The sequence below is a fragment of the Rhagoletis zephyria genome, unplaced genomic scaffold, assembly GCF_001687245.7.
Source record: "Rhagoletis zephyria isolate East Lansing unplaced genomic scaffold, Rhagoletis_zephyria_1.1 Rzeph_scaffold_03271, whole genome shotgun sequence".
Taxonomy (NCBI): domain Eukaryota; kingdom Metazoa; phylum Arthropoda; class Insecta; order Diptera; family Tephritidae; genus Rhagoletis; species Rhagoletis zephyria.
This window is the reverse complement of record NW_016160354.1, coordinates 8,397-24,632: the sequence shown is the minus strand read 5'-3', so window position 1 is coordinate 24,632 and position 16,236 is coordinate 8,397. Positions and strand designations below refer to the sequence as shown.

General features: G+C 33.8%; 1 protein-coding gene across 8 annotated transcripts in view; it reads right to left on the bottom strand.

Annotated features, from left to right (window-relative positions):
* The window catches only part of bves (popeye domain cAMP effector bves), a 49,194-nt gene extending 41,377 nt beyond the window's left edge, over nt 1–7,817 (bottom strand). Inside the window, exons 1-3 of one of the 8 annotated variants that reach the window (XM_017623627.1) lie at nt 7,492–7,817; nt 6,617–6,747; nt 1,509–2,400 (exon numbers count right to left, since the gene is read on the bottom strand). In XM_017623627.1, coding sequence (XP_017479116.1) covers nt 1,509–2,153 — 645 coding nt within the window. In that variant the 5' untranslated portion in view covers nt 2,154–2,400; nt 6,617–6,747; nt 7,492–7,817. The other 7 variants (XM_017623619.1, XM_017623624.1, XM_017623623.1 and 4 more) reach the window with 7 other exon arrangements.
* Between the last annotated feature and the right edge of the window lie 8,419 nt (nt 7,818–16,236).

Sequence of the window (16,236 nt, the reverse complement as noted above, 5' to 3'; positions counted from 1 at the left end):
CACCGGTAATTATACCGAACATACAAAATGTTGTACTTTAAGGGCCGGTTCAACCCCTACCTCCTCAAAACCCCTACCTGCGTTCGCTCCTGCCTTGTATTTATTCGGATCATGTTAAAGAATGAACTATAAAAGACTAACCAAAATTAAATAACAACAAAAGTAATATTTAAAACTTGTGAAAATTTGGTGTGGCTATAATTTTTTCGACTACTGTACATTAGACTGCATCACCAAAAAAAGTTGCGGTTTTTCCGGCGGGATTACCAAACCTAGTATATTTTAAGACTTCTACCAAAAAATATTTTGGAAAAATATTAAGATTAACGTGAGCTGGACCGGTTTGAAAATACCTCTAAAAAAGGATTTTTATTTATATATGAAAATAGTTTCGTAAAGGATTTTTTGGAAAAAATCCCTTCAGATAACAAAACAGTTTAAGCTTAAAAATCATAAAAATATTAAAAAATTGTATCAACCGAGTCAAAATAATGAGATTTTTGATGCTGTTTTTTTTTAACCTTTTTTCAAAGATTTGTGTAAGAAAAACTTGAATGACTGCTCCAAATCTTTACCGATATAGACATATGAGGTATAAGTAGAAAGGTATTTATTTTCTCACCCTATTTATTTCTTTGCAAAAAAACTCATTCATGGTCCCATTTTTTTGACACATCTTAATTCAACATGGAATGACACTCGTTCATCTTACCTTCCTCTATCATACTTTGAATGAGCTTATTCGCAAATAAATTAAAAGGGTGAGAAAATACCTTACCTCTTAAGTCTAAATTAGTAAGGTTTTGGCTGAGTTCTTTAAGTTTTTCTTAATTCTGAGCGAAGTTTTCACCCAGATTCTGATGGTGGCTTCGATGGTCGAAGTGGGGAGTGCTATAACTGATTGCGGATCGAGGAATGCCTGGTCTAAACTGACTGTGGCCAAATGGTCAGATGTCTCATTGTCAGGCACTCCCGAGTAACCTCAGGGAACTCAGTATTATAGACACAAATGCTCAAATCTCTGCCGCCAGCAATTTCCGCCTAGCCTCACTCAGTGTTTTCCAACATCCGTTTCTGCAGGTGGCCTTTAAGGCTTCCCCACGTATGAAGACACAAAGTGACGGTAAGTGCAGCAGTGCGTCAAGAGCACTATACACAAAAATTAAAGTTAAAACAAAAATTAAAAAAAAAAAATTAAGTTAAATAAAGAGGCTATCAAGCAACCATTTTGGTTCTTTACTATCGAAACCTTGGTACATTTTCGTGGATGGTCAGATTTACAACTCGTGGACCCCCATATTTTTTTAGCGCCAACGTAGACCCCCGTCGCGTCTTCCGTGAACCCCTGGAGGTCCACCTGAACCACTTTGGGAATCACCGCTCTAAAGGGTTTATTTGCAATTTTCGGGAATACACCGCTACGTATTATAATTTTTAAGCACTACTTATTCTAACTAGTCCAGCTTTGAATGCCGATAAATAATAATTTATTTTCCGCGATTACTTACCCCCTCAATTTCCTTATCGAATCGAACCGGCCGCAACCGACACAGCACAATAATCAGGTAAATAAAATTGACCACGAAAAATAGTCCAGACCAAAGTACTACATCGGGCTTACACTCCACCAGGTAGCCATACATTGCCATCAGTGTGCACCCGATGAGAATGAGCGCGCGTAACCACAAAGCGCCGAAAGGTCCGTGTGGCGCCAGAAATGCCAGTAAAAAGAAGGCATTTCCCAATTGGAAATAAAGATGATGAGGTCTTTGCCAAATCACGCATTGTTCAATCGACCAGTCGCCTGGATTAAGTGACCGAAGAGTACCATTGTTGTCCCATGTGATGGTGCCACTTCCCGCACTGCTCCCAACCGATGTTGTTGTATGCGCTATGGAAGTGCCACTAACGGTCCCTGCTGTCAGAGCGTTCACTTGGGAACTCTCTAACTCCCCATTTTCTGTGGCTGCCATGGGCATCGCGCCACCGCCTATCACAGTATCCACATCATCCGCAGCGACCGCTGTATTTATCGCCACTGTAGTAGCTGCAGCTACCGCCGTTGTCGCCAAATTAAATACACCCAAGTGAATGCCCACATTATAATTTGTCGTGTCCACCAAGCCTAGTGCGAGCGCACTTATGAGCAACATCTTTTATTTATGCTCTTCGTGGATATCAAGCTGGAATTATGCGAAATAACTCTGAATCATTTGGATGAAACGCCTAAATGGTGTTTCAGTGAAGATATGAAATTTAAAATAGCTTTCATCGCTTTGTTAATTATTACGTTAATGTTGCTCTTATCGTAACTGTTTTTTAATCGAATTGTCGTTGTTTTTGTTTAAGAATATATCAACATGTTGCATAGGAGAAAGGCGTTGCTTTAGCTGGCGTTTTCTGAAAAAAGAAAGATAAGAACACAATATGTATAATGTTTTTGAAAATTTAAATCAACGGTCAACTTAACATACTTAACTTAGCATGTATGTAAATAGACTTGCCGTCAGGGATGTATATATAATAAAATTCTGTAAGCAATTTTTTTGTAGAACATTTAACTCCTTAATTCCTACGATAAGGGATAGTTCTTCCATTTAAGATCATTAAAAATGGCAGTTAAGGGATGAAAATATTCTTATAGATCTTTAAACAAAGTTTGTCATAAATGTATGAGGGTTAAACTGACAAATAGTGGTGTATTTTCGACCCTTATTTGAAGAAGTTTATTAAAAATGACAAGTGTCCAGTAGAGGATTTTACGAAAGCCCACTAAAGAAACTATCCGTATATTCGGATATCCGGATATCCGTTCAGATAAAATAAAAAATAACATCCGGATATCCGGTTCTACACAATATTTGCCGGAATTCATTGCAAAATAAATAATATTATACTTCATTAATCATTCAAATATCCGAGTATCTAAATATATTTACTCTATTCGGATATCCGAATATCGATACACTATTCGAATATATGAACAAACCGGATGTTTGTCTTCAGATATTCGACTATATGAATATCCGGATTATATGGATATCCAAAAAATTCTCAGACCTAAGACAAACGTATTTATTTATTATAACGCAACCATACAACACACGGAGTCGGTTTTTTATTAATCGCATTTTCACACATGATTTCGAATGCAAATTTCGTGGACTCAATAATGGTAATTGAATGATCCATTGTCAGTGAAATTTCTCTTTAACGCCGGTCTAATCAGGAAGGTAATTTTTCCCTAATAAGAGTATTTTCATAGTAACAAGTAATTTTTAGCAAAAAAAAAACCGACTTAAAAAAATATATATATATCTATATATTTCATGATCCGATGATCGGATCTAAACCAAATTCGTATGGGACCACCTCTGAGACACTACCTTTCCGTTGCAAAAAGAATTATTGAAATCGGTTGACGTGGTGCAAAGTTATGCGGTAACATACATAAAAAAAATAAAAAAAAATATTCCGACGAACTGATAACCTCCTCCTTTTTTGGAAGTCGGTTAAAAAGCATTGGGCGTTTGGAAGGTAATTGTATAAAACGCGGGAGACCGTCAGCAACAAAATTTCAAATTGCGCATGTTATATTAAAAACCCCGAAAAAGTACCTTCCAAAAAAAATCTCAAAAATCAACGCGATTTTTTAGCCGTTTGAAACTTGCACTTCATTAGACAAAAATTTTATGGGTTATAAAACTGCATACCCAAAAAAATCTTCTAAAAATTCGGAATAAAAAGTTGAAATTTTGATGAAAATTTTCTGAATTTTCTAACATTTTGTATAAAGCTTGAAACTGTTTTACACGGTTTGGTTAAAGCTTAGACCATATTTAAAAAAAAAAATATCTCGAAAAATATTACGAATATTTGAAGAAAATCAACACGTGGTCATATGTTTGAGTCACTGTATATGTATGCATGTATGTATAGAGTATTACCCTCGAACAATTAGTATATTTTAAAATTGATAAATGTAACAACGATGACATAAAAGGCAACACTGTGGCATATTAAAGTACGAGTATTTTGAGTAATATGCGGAGGTTGTTACCATGAAATACATTTGTATGTAAGTATATAGATGTGGGTGTTGAAAAAAAAGCTCTTCAATTAAATATGGACATATATGTAATATATGTGGTGTATCGGTAAGCAATGCGCGCTTTTACTCCGCTGCGCCTCGGTTCAAGCCCTGGGCAAAGCAACATCAAAAAAAAAATAAAAAAAAAAAAAAGTTTTTTCTTGACAGCGGTCATCCCTCGGTAGGCAATGGCAAACCTTCAAGTGTATTTCTGCCATTAAAAACAGCTTCTCATAAAAATACAATCGCCGTTCGGAGTCGGCGTAAAACTGTAAGTCCCTCCGCTTTGTGTGACAACATCAAGGCGCACGCCACAAATCGGGGGTAGAAGCTCGGCCAAACACTAACATATGGGGAATAACCGTTTTGCAGTTTTCGTGCTTTCCAGCGGGTAAGAGCTTTCACTGTCGAAATAACATAGGATTAAAAACACATTAGATGGACCACCCTGTACTAGGGAAAAATGAATTTTTTCGTAGAACTGCTATAGAACTGTTAAAAATAGATATTTTTGATGAAATAACAGTATTCTTCCTCTTCACACATCTCCAAAAAATATAATTATAATGCATATTTAATTTTATAATTTTACTAACTACTATTTCATATTAGAGAAAGTTCGTTTCAACTTGGTTATTTAAGAAATTTACTGTACCTATTCAAGTGAACTGAAGTGTAATTACTCAAAATTATGTATATCGCTCATGAGTGGCCATAAGCATATGCATACGGCCAAATATGGAAGTAACAATGCCTTTTGACAGTGAATAAATGATGTCATCGGTTAGATTTGGAGACAATGCAGATTGTTAGCAGCATCCATTAGCTATCGATTGGATTTCTACTTAGTTTGTACACACACGTTTGAACATCAAATTTAAAATTAATGCATACATACATACATACATATGTACATATATCACAACAGTTTCTGGTGCCAATGGTGAGATGTTACTTAAAATTTGACGAATTTTCATGTCTTTACCATGCAAAGCTAGGTACTCTCTAAAGACCAAATCGTGAAAAGGATCTGAACAAAATTCCGCGTTGCAATTAGGGTCGTAACGACAAATTTCTTGTGCGCTTCTATTGAAACTAGAAATAAGAACTGACCACGTGCGTGTCGAAACAATTGTTTTGAAAAACAAAACATTTTAAGCGTCAAAAAGGTTGTTTGTTTTAACTGATTTTAGTATGTTAACGTATCAGTCACATAGCAATCAAAATAAACTTTTAATAATAATAAGAAGCACTTTATGAATTACTAGGGGCAAATTGTAATTTCGGCTCATTGTGAAAATTAAACAACTATCGATGGACATTTTTATATCCCGGGGTTGTCATAACGGCGGTTACATTCAGTGTTGCCACAACGATTTTGTTATTTGTTACTAAAACTGCCAGAAAAAGTTACCACATTCCACAAGAAATTAGGAAATTTATATCAAGTGCAGAACTATACATATGTACATAGGGTGCATCACTCTCCATACAAAACAAAAATAGGTACCAAAATTTATTCATATTTTAATGGCAGTCTTTTTTATTTTTTTGAATTTGGTTGTTAAGCTTTTGTTAAAATACTTCGGAAATATATTAAGATTTAAGTGAGCAGGACCGATTTGGAAATACCTCTTTATTTTGATTCCGTTGACAACATTTTTAAACATTTGTATGCAGACCTTTTAAGCTTGAACTTTTCTATAAAAACTGTATTTTAGGCGGTATTTTAAAATCAATCCAGCTCACGTAAATCTTATAACTTACACTGAACCAAAAATCCATCCCTGGATAAAGAAAAGCATTCCTTACTTTAAGGTCGAAAATTCTTCCGAATGAGTAAAAAATTCTCCCGAATGAGTAATTTTTTTTGGAATGTGTAAAAACGTACACGAAAATATGGAACTGTGGATGTAATCTATCATTTTGAAGAAATGTTGGGCATGAAAAGAGTATAAAACTTCTTTAATGCTATTTCGTTCCAATTTTTCTTCATTTTGATTGCTGTTTTTTTTTTTTTTGAGTGTAGTATCTTTTATAACTCTGATGGAGAAAGAGTAGTGATTTTTTTATAGAGAGTGATTAACCCTAATGTACAAATGTGTATTTTTCAAATTTACTATACTTGTTATATATGTATAAACCAATCTAATACTGGTTATAATATTTAACTTTTAAATTTTGAAATACGGAATGAAATAAATTAAGGCTCTCGTACATTAACTGCATGTACATATGTATGTACATTAAAAAAAGAAAATAGTAATAATTTTGCACTTAAATTGCTTTTGTGAAACTGGCTATAAGTATAAAATATGTTAATAGTAAAAACATATTTTTAAAACAGGTTTTCATGTGAACCAAATCGGACCATAAGGTTATTACCCAAGTTTGAAGATGCAAGTCTCAAGTAAAATACGACTCAAATTCAGTTTAGAAATGTCTAAGCTTTCTCTACAGGGTATGTAATTTGTATCGTTTAGTATTTATTGTGTTTTTATCCAGCCGCATTTGCACCGCACCTACCGCTTTTATTTTAGTCAGCTGATACCGTATTGCCGACGCATGCCATCAGCAACTCCCTCATGTTGCACCCAACGTTTTACCACCGCCTTCCCTGTTGTTGTTAGGTCTTCTACTGTCGGCCTCAACGTTACCTAATTCGATTTTTCACAAATTGCCATCGTACATACATACATATAATATTAACTGCGTGTATGTATGTTTGTACAATGTTGGTCGCTGCTTATTCGGCACAGTAACGGAGATTTACATATATGTATCTGGTATATTTATAATTATACATAGATAGTTTTAAATTAACAATAATTAATGATTAATAATAAGCGATTTGTGTAACCTTTCTCAGAAATGATTATCTCACTTTTTCGACGTTTTAAAACGCATAAGTCACTCCTGTACATATATTTCTGTGATATTCCAATTGTATGTTATTTAGGTGGTTTCTTTCTTTATTTTGGATTTATTTAAACAAATTGTTTGCACATTACAAATATTTTTTTTTTTTTATAAATACTCGTAGTTATATACCGATGTTGTTCACTTGTACAGATCGAGCAATACCGCTTCGGTCAAATAATAGATGTACATATGTGTGTATGTATGTAAGTTGACATTTTCCTCACGCATGTGCTCGAATTGTTGAATTCCGTTTTAGCACTTCGTCTCCTATTATTCCTCTCCTATATAACTTTTGGACAAATCTATTTTTTTCTTCTCTTTATAACGCCGCAGGGGGTGGTTTTACGCTTCTAATAACTTTCTTATAATCACTTCTTATGTATTTCCCCCAAGTACCAGGCCCTTTAAAACACAATCAATTCTCTTAATTTTTTCATTTGTTAAAGCCAACAGCCGCTGCCAAAAACATTAGCACTCACTTTTGTTGTAGTCACCGTCACCATTATTGTGCTCGCAATTCTAATAATCATCTACGCTTGCTCGTGTAAAACTCTGCCAAACAATCGAAGCAATTTTTTTCACATTTTTTTAACAACTTTACCACCACTACTTTTCATTTTTTTATACATATATGTACATGTTTCATATGTACATAAGTATATGTTAAAACATAACTATTGGATTTCTTCAAAGGGTATACATTTGTAATTACTTAATTCTATTCGATTTTGTAAATTATTAAATTTTAAGAAAATTAGAAACGAAATCTATATATTAGAAGCCCTTCGCATAGTATTTGACCGAAACCGCTTGCTCACAATTCGTGAGAAGAAATTTAACTGGTCGCTTGTTTATCGAGAGTCTGTTTGTATGCCCATCTACCACGCAGCAATCTAGCTGGTGCCAGTGTTGCCAGAGAAAGTGCCCTAAAAATCTGAATTTTTTCCAAAAACATTCTACAAATTAAGATTTTAAAGATGAAAAAATCTTTTCGATCCCAAAAAATCTAAATTTAAAAATACCCTCGAAGAAACACACAATTCGGTAGCCACTACGGCTGTAAATAGCCTTTATTGTGTTGACTGAAAAAATTAACAATTTCAAATTATAGAGTCCCTTTTATTTCATCTTAAAACTAAAAATCAATATTGTCTTCGTGGCATCACAAAATTTGTAGCACAGTTTGCTTTCTAAATCTCATTTGAGGTTTTTACAAATAATACACCTACGCATAAAATACGGACATTGAAAAAACGCGTTTTTTTGTTTTTAACCGACTTCAAAAAATGAATATTTTTTATGTAAATATCTGTGTTCGTATAGTATAATGAACCATTCGCAGCATACGATTGCGAATGTCTCACTAGCGCCGAGCCGTTGAAGAACTCTTGGCAAATATACGTGAAAGAAATAGATCCACATGAACCGATATATAATTTTTTTTATCAGAAAGGAGGTGCCTCAAGGGTGGTCCCATACTATTTTGAGTTAAAACGATCCATTGGATCATTAAGAAATTAACGGCAGCTCTAAATTTGAAAATGAGAAGTAAAGCCGGCAGTTTTTTGCTTAAAATTATTTGGTTTATTGTTTATTTAATGTTATCTAACAAAAACCATGAAAGTCCAAACATCAATCTTTGTACAAAAGTTAAGAAAATTGGTCAAAGTTTCGCAAGAATTTTAAGCTTTTTAATTCGGTTTTCTATGGATATTGTTTTATAAAGCTTAGCGCTCCTTTCTTCTTGTTATACATTTTTGCCATCTAGACTCATACTAAATATTTGTTAAATGGCAGTTTTATTGAAATTTTCCATTGTTTGCATACGTCAAACGTATTTATCAAAGATAACATCTTTCTTTCTTTAACAATTGTAACTTAAACTTAAAAAGTCTTACATCATACAATAAAATCTTAAAGATATTTTCAGTGTAAAATTTTGCTTTTTCAATAATCTTTTTTTGAAGATTTTTAATAAAAAACAGCCGAAAAAATCTACATTTCGAGGATAAATCTTTACTTATGGCAACACTGGCTGGCACACGAAGTGTATATTTACTCCGTTTCCGTCTCCGTACACCGCCTCTGATTTGACAGTGTGGTAAGTTTTAGTGGTGGAAAACCGCCTGTAAATATGTGTGCACTTATATTTGTACGTATATAAATAGCGCACACTATAGCAACCCTGCAGGAAAATGGACAACTTCCGATAATGTATTAATAGAATCCAAGGGAGATAATTTTTCAATCTAATATAAATATTATTTTGAAATAAGTGGGCATAGTTAAATTAGTCACAACCAAAACATATTCCATGATAGAAGCTTTCTATGGATTTTGTATGAACACGCACAGTTACAAACGGTTAAGTTTTGAACATCATGTCATAGTATCAAATTACACAGGTTTACAAATAATTTATGATTTTTTTACCCAAGAACCAAACCATCCAATTCCCATGTAAAACCAATCGCTGAGTCCGACAATCTGCATACTCTATTTTTCTGTCATGTGGTTTTCTTGATACCGCCACATAACGATTTTTGAATACAGAAAGCAGAGTCGGGTATAAAAGTGTCTAATAACTGGAAAATTTGCCAACCGAATAAAATAAATGTTATATCACATGAAAGGCAATTAAATTTGCTGTCTTTCGTTTATAAATTATGTTTCATTTAAATTGCACGTTTTCGAGATATTTACAAAGAATTAAAAAAAAAAATTGTTTACAAAAATTTTAAAATTTCGATTTCTATTGTAAAACATATATAGGAAAACGACATTCGAAAATTAAGTTTTTACTCATTTCTTAAAACTAGCATGTTAACCAAATATGTAGTACATATACTACATATAAGACATAAATAAAAAAAATTCACAAAAAATGAAAGTTGTTCATATGAGAATTCATTTTGTGATATCACTAGAGGGTTTTCCAAGTAAAGGGTTAGAGTTATAAATAACATCTTAAAATTTTTTTTTCAAGGAAATCCCTGTTAACATTTTTTTGGAAATGTGTTTTTTAAATATTTTTCTTTTTATTGAAAAGCTATTTAATGATAAAGTCCTCTCTAGTCATACAAAGACTACACTCTATAAGTCGTAACTGGACAATGACACATAAATTCCGCAGAAGATTTGCAGGTCTTCACACATAGCGAACGGCGACAAACGCTCCAGCTCTGAAAGTACTAACTTCGGATCCTGTGGATGCTGGCAGAGAAACAGGAAGGCATTCTCAGCAATGGAAGGTTCAAATGGAGACGAATGTGACCTCACTTGGCGTATTCAATTGGCTTCAGTTGGCATGAAAGAGAATGCAAATTGTAAAATGTTCACAACTCGTCCAATCTTTTGCGATTTAAGTTAAATATATATTCTTACATTGAAACTCAACACTATCTTTCTAATGGACAATCATCTATGGCATGCACGCTGTTCAAAAAGCAGTCAAGCAACCAGCTGATTAGTTTCTACAATTCAAAATATTGTGCTTTTGTACATATGAATGTACACATATACACACGTTCGTATGTATGTATGACATTATGGTGGTCCTTAAAATCAAATGGGCGATTTTTTTCAGTCTTACCCCCTCAATCAGTAATACCACGGTCATAGATATCACACATACAATTTTGGTCCCATTTGGACACGGTTAAGGCGTGTAGCACAGGGGCCAAATTTCAGATTCCTCTATAGAAACTCAAAAAATTTAAATTAATTTTTTCCCCATCTAATACCCAAAATCGATACTACCTTAGTCGAAGATATCACATACAAGTTTTGGTCCCGATTGAAGTCAGTTAAGGCGGGTCGCAACAGGGTCAAAGGCCAGATGGAGACTCAAACAATGACGTCTTTATAGAGTAATTTGACTTCAATCGGGGCCGAAATTTATATTAGATAAAAAAAATTTATTTTAATTTTTGAGTCTCCATAGGGTAATCTGAACTTTGATCCCGGGGCGTACGCCTTAACCGACTTCAATCGAATTAATTAGAATTAATTTTAATTTTTTGAGTCTCCATAGGGGAATCTGAACTTTGTCCCCTGTGCGACAGGCCTTAACTGTCTCCAATCGGGACCAAAATTTATATATGATTCCTTCGACTATAGTAGCATGGACGTATGGGCTGAAGCTTAGGAAATCTCCTGTAAAAATTTGCTTCCTACATTTAAGGACCACGCTAATAACACATTTATGAACTACATATGTGTATTTACATATCCGCGAACATATCGCCCATTTACTTCAATAATGTCATAACTCCAAAAAACAAGCTCGCGAAAAACGGCTTTAAAGTTTTGAATTTACATATATGTAGGTACTCCCATAGTAAAACTTAACACATATTTTGTTTTATGGAGACACCAGTAATCGATACAGCATGAAATTTTTACACAACATAGATTTGGATTTTTTGTATTATGACACTATTGAAGTAAATAAAGTATATATATAAATATACATATTAGATATGGGAAACGCTCTCTTTTGATTCTCTCTTTGCTTTGCAGACATGCATATGCACTTTGCATATAAAAACTTACATACATATGTTTGTATAACTTAAGCATATTGCACCACACATTACATGTGTATTTAATTTAAAATGTTCTCATCAATGACGTCATTTTGACTTTTTATATACATACATACGTATGGAAATACAAGTACTTTAGGCTTGGTTGCGAAAAAAGTTTGTAATGATTCCCCGCAGTTTAGAATATTACTTGGGAGGATTCGAGGCCATAAAAATTATGGCCCGTGCCACGCGCTAAAAGCCGCGAAAATCGAGGTTTCTTTATAACTCTTTTATTTGCATTTGTATTTCAGAGCTCATATTGATGCAAATTATCCCCTTCGACCAGTAAACTGAATTTTCTGTTTTTATTTACCTGACTTTAAAGATTTCACAGACTAATTAAATTCACTAGAAATTTTAAAGTAACGAATTTGTTCTTGATTCTGAAGAAATGTGAGAGTTACTTTAACAAGTAACGAAGTATCACAGGTGGGCGCCGTAGCCGAGTGGTTAAAGGTGCGAACTTCCCCACACGGTAGCTAAAATCCCTGGTCCCGCAACATCTAAAAATACAAAAAGCCATGAAAAGCTTCTCATAGTACCATTTGAAGTTCCGATAGGGCGTAAAATTGTAGATCACTCCATTTTTGTTACAACACACCACAAATTGTTGGAGAAAATCGACTTTGGGGCTATCGCTACATTAGAGGGAAAATTATTGATATGAAATGATCACAAAGTACGCTGGCAAACTAGGAGAAGGTACATTCATACATATGTACATACATATCTACCTAAGTCGTTCCTCCCCCCGGCAATAGGTTGTTCGCTGGGCTTGGAACAAAAAGTTCACAGAGAAAAGTTTACTCTCAACACGTGATTTCGTTATAGTTGCACAATATGATTACAGTTACCGAATCTTGGGTTGAGAGAAATTTTGGCCTACTCTTTTCTGAGCGTATTGTATCTCACTAATTTATTAATTGATGTTTTAAACGACGGCAGCCTTTTTCAAAACTCTATCGTTTATTACCAGTATTACAAAGATTTATTCAATAGATTCATAACGTTTTTGGTCAACAAAAGAATTCTACATATTGTTCTATATCTCCGAAGGTGGTGTGAATATCAAATAATCCACAGGCTTCTTAAAAAAAACATCGAATCTGTACGTATATTTATTATCAACTAGTATCGCCCAGTTGTCGAAATTCGACATCTTTTTTTTTCATACGCTTTCGAATTTTACCTGTCACCAATACTAACTCCTTTATGCGAATTGCTATTTTGAAGTCCACCAGCATAATTTATAGCGAATTTACAGGAAAACATAAAATCGAATTATGAACGTTAATACCGGATTGATTAATATCTACTAATTCTACCAAGTCTCCTCCAAATTTCTACTGATGCTTTTGTAATAAGAATGAAAAAGGAACCTCGAATTTTATTTATAAAAAATATGCATATGTATTTGTATGTATACAATGAGGGAAAAAACTTTTAGAATTAAAAAAAACGTGCTAAATTAAAAAAAAAAATACTCATATGAAAGAGCACCAACCCAACTCGTTTTAAATGTGAGTGGGTACGTTATAAAATATGTCGTTGCACGGTGCACACATACTTTTTCGTTATAAGAAATTATAATTAAGAAGAAAAAAATTTATTTAATGTTCCGTCTAATGGTAATTGAACCCGGACCCTCCTGGCAGCAATCAATTGTATCAAGCGTCTTTGCACACTCGGCTACAGCCATATATGTACATGTAAATTTGTTTTCAAATGTTGAGTTTGTATCAACATCACAGCGCGCGATTAGTGCATTTGTACAGATAAACATATACCATGTATGTATGTGTGTATGTGTTATCACCGCTGTGCATGCTTTGTATACATATGCTTTCTTAATTACATATGAAAAAGCATCTGAGACGTGCAAAACGCCATTCGTGCAGTGAAAAATGCTTTATTTTAATACGGGCGTATTTGAATTGAATATTTCCATTATACGCAGTGTATGATTTAAATACGAACATTTTTAAACAGTAATCAAGTAAAAAAAATTTATTTTTATAACGCGTTTTTTTTCTCAGTGTAGATGAGATGTTCAACACTGACTAATATGTCAAATATATACCAGACTGTAAATCAAAATCAGTGTTGTCCTCTTGAAAAAAATAACTTTTATCTCTTGCAACTAAGCACTGATATACATAATTTCCTAGCAAATATTTTCAACAAAGTTTGGACATTTGCTGTATTCCTATTCATTGACAATCCTTACTAATATATAGTATTATAAATCCGAAAATGAGTTTGTTTGTTTGCTATGCTTTCACGCTTTAACTATACAACCGATCATCATGAAATTTTGTACACTCCTGTCATTTAGCCCAACTTAAAATATAGGATACATTTAATATCGTTTAGAAAAGGGGGCGTGGCACCTCCCATACAAACGGAATTTTTCATACTGTATTTCTCAGGAAATATTTTTGGTAGATTACTGGAAATTGGTATGGAGATATGTATATAAAATCACTATCTACTCATGGATGAGGGCTGCCACCATTTACAAATTAATCTGAAGAATTAAAATATGGTTGTCAAACGAAATATTGTTAAGAAACCTTTAGTTTGAAAGTTTTGAATAATTCAATATGTCTTTCACAAGGGTTGCCACATTTTTCAAATTAAATTCAATTAATTTAAATCAAATATTATAATACTAGCAGACCCGGCAAACTTCGTCCCGCCCAAATTTAACTTCATCATTGAAACATTTTGGTCCAACATTTTCACCAACAATTCACGTTTACGATTCCCATTGGCACGCTCATTGGCTAAGAGTATGGTTTGGTGGTCTTTTGCCGCCTTAAATAACCTAACGAAAGTGCTATGTCCGTGAAGAAGTTCTTGATTTTCTCTAATTGAGCAGCATTTCATAGAACGGTTAATCTCACAACGAAATAAATTTGAAGAGCATTTCCTCTTCACTCCATGGCGACAACAATGATCTGGTTCTATAGTGAATCTGCCCCAGAAACTTTATGGTATAGTTGGTGGCAACTTCAAAATGGATGCGTATAATTGTTCGACAGAAATCCAATATACATACGCTTTGTATGGGAGGTGCCACGCCAAATTTAAAAAAATAGCGATAGCCTATAACCATCATTGGGACGTCTGAAGCAGGTGTCCGAAATTGAAAAAAAAATCGGTTCGACCGTTCTCGAGCTTTGCGAACACAAAAAAAACGGCTTTCAAAATATATATTAGTATAGATTGGTATGAATCGAAATGGTTGAACAGGTTTAAAAAGGTTGCCAACTGTGCAAAAGGTTAAATTCCTGACTATTAATAATGTAAATGAATTATTACAGTATGGGTATCAAAACTACATGTAAGTGGTTTCCATCTGTTCAAAATCTCAAATTGAGCTTAGGGGATAAGTTAATTGAAAAAGTATGATAAGTGAGAAAGAAAGTTTTATGTAGTTTGAAATTATTTTAAAGATGGTTAAACAAATTTTAAACCTCCTGTTTTTTAATTGAGTTTTCTTGAAATAAATTTTATTCAGTGTAGCATGTAGAAATTTCATACACTCCGCGAAGCGGGTGAGGGCGATCTAGTTGCAAATAAAAATATATATTTTGAAAATTTCTAATTGATTTTGGCTCTTTAAACGTTGGCGTGGCGAATTTTCTAGCTTCTTTGCAAAGGATATATCTTAGCCACAGTTTTAACTGTACGTAACAATGAAATAAATGAATAAAAAGCCAATTGTAACATATAACCCACATTGTTCATTTCTTAGAATATGATTGTTTGGTCTTGGATGTACAAAAGATGCAAGCTGTGCAATATATAAGCACCAATTACTCAGTGAGGTCGTTTTAGACAAGTTTTGTCAAGTCTTACGTCCGTGTTAGTGCATTCGTGGGCAATGCGAGCGACCTGTGTATGTGCAACTTTTGTCCCCGACAGGAAAAGGGAGAGTTTAGATTGAGCCGCTCCGATTTTTCAATTAAAGAGTTTACCAAAGTCAACGGGCTCACAGTTCCCAAGGCCGCATGAGTTCAAGGCTGCTGGTATTGTCAGTTTCCTATCACTTAACGAAAAATATACGTCGAATTTGTCGCTGAGTTCTGCCGTTTACGTGAGATCCGTTTGGAACGAAGGGAGATTATTCAACTTTTTGCTAAACATATTAGGTTTTAGGCCGGGTCTGAAGGACATTTCACAGTCGTGTGTTCTCGTATTCAAAGAAATATTTGAACTGAAATCGCTATTGCGTAGCAGTTTTGCGAATATATATTTAATTTACAATCAAATAGAGTATACAATGATACCAGATATTTTTTAAAAGTAAAGCTAGTAGGGAAGTTGTTTGGATTATAGGAAATAAATATATATAATAATTTTAAAGTTAATAGAAAATAAGTAAATAAACAAGTAAAAAAGTCTAAGTTCGGGCGGAGCCGAACATTAAATACCCGGCGCAAGTATTAAATATATGTTTTTCACCTTTCCGAAAGCTACCGCTACATGGTAAACCGAGGTGTATCCATTTTGAGTAAATTAGCGTCCTTAAATTTCGAAATATTGAAGTTTCAAGCATATCTGAAATTTACTGTTATATGAAAAGCGGCCGTAATTTTAGTTCGATTTCAATAAGTTTCAACGTTTTGC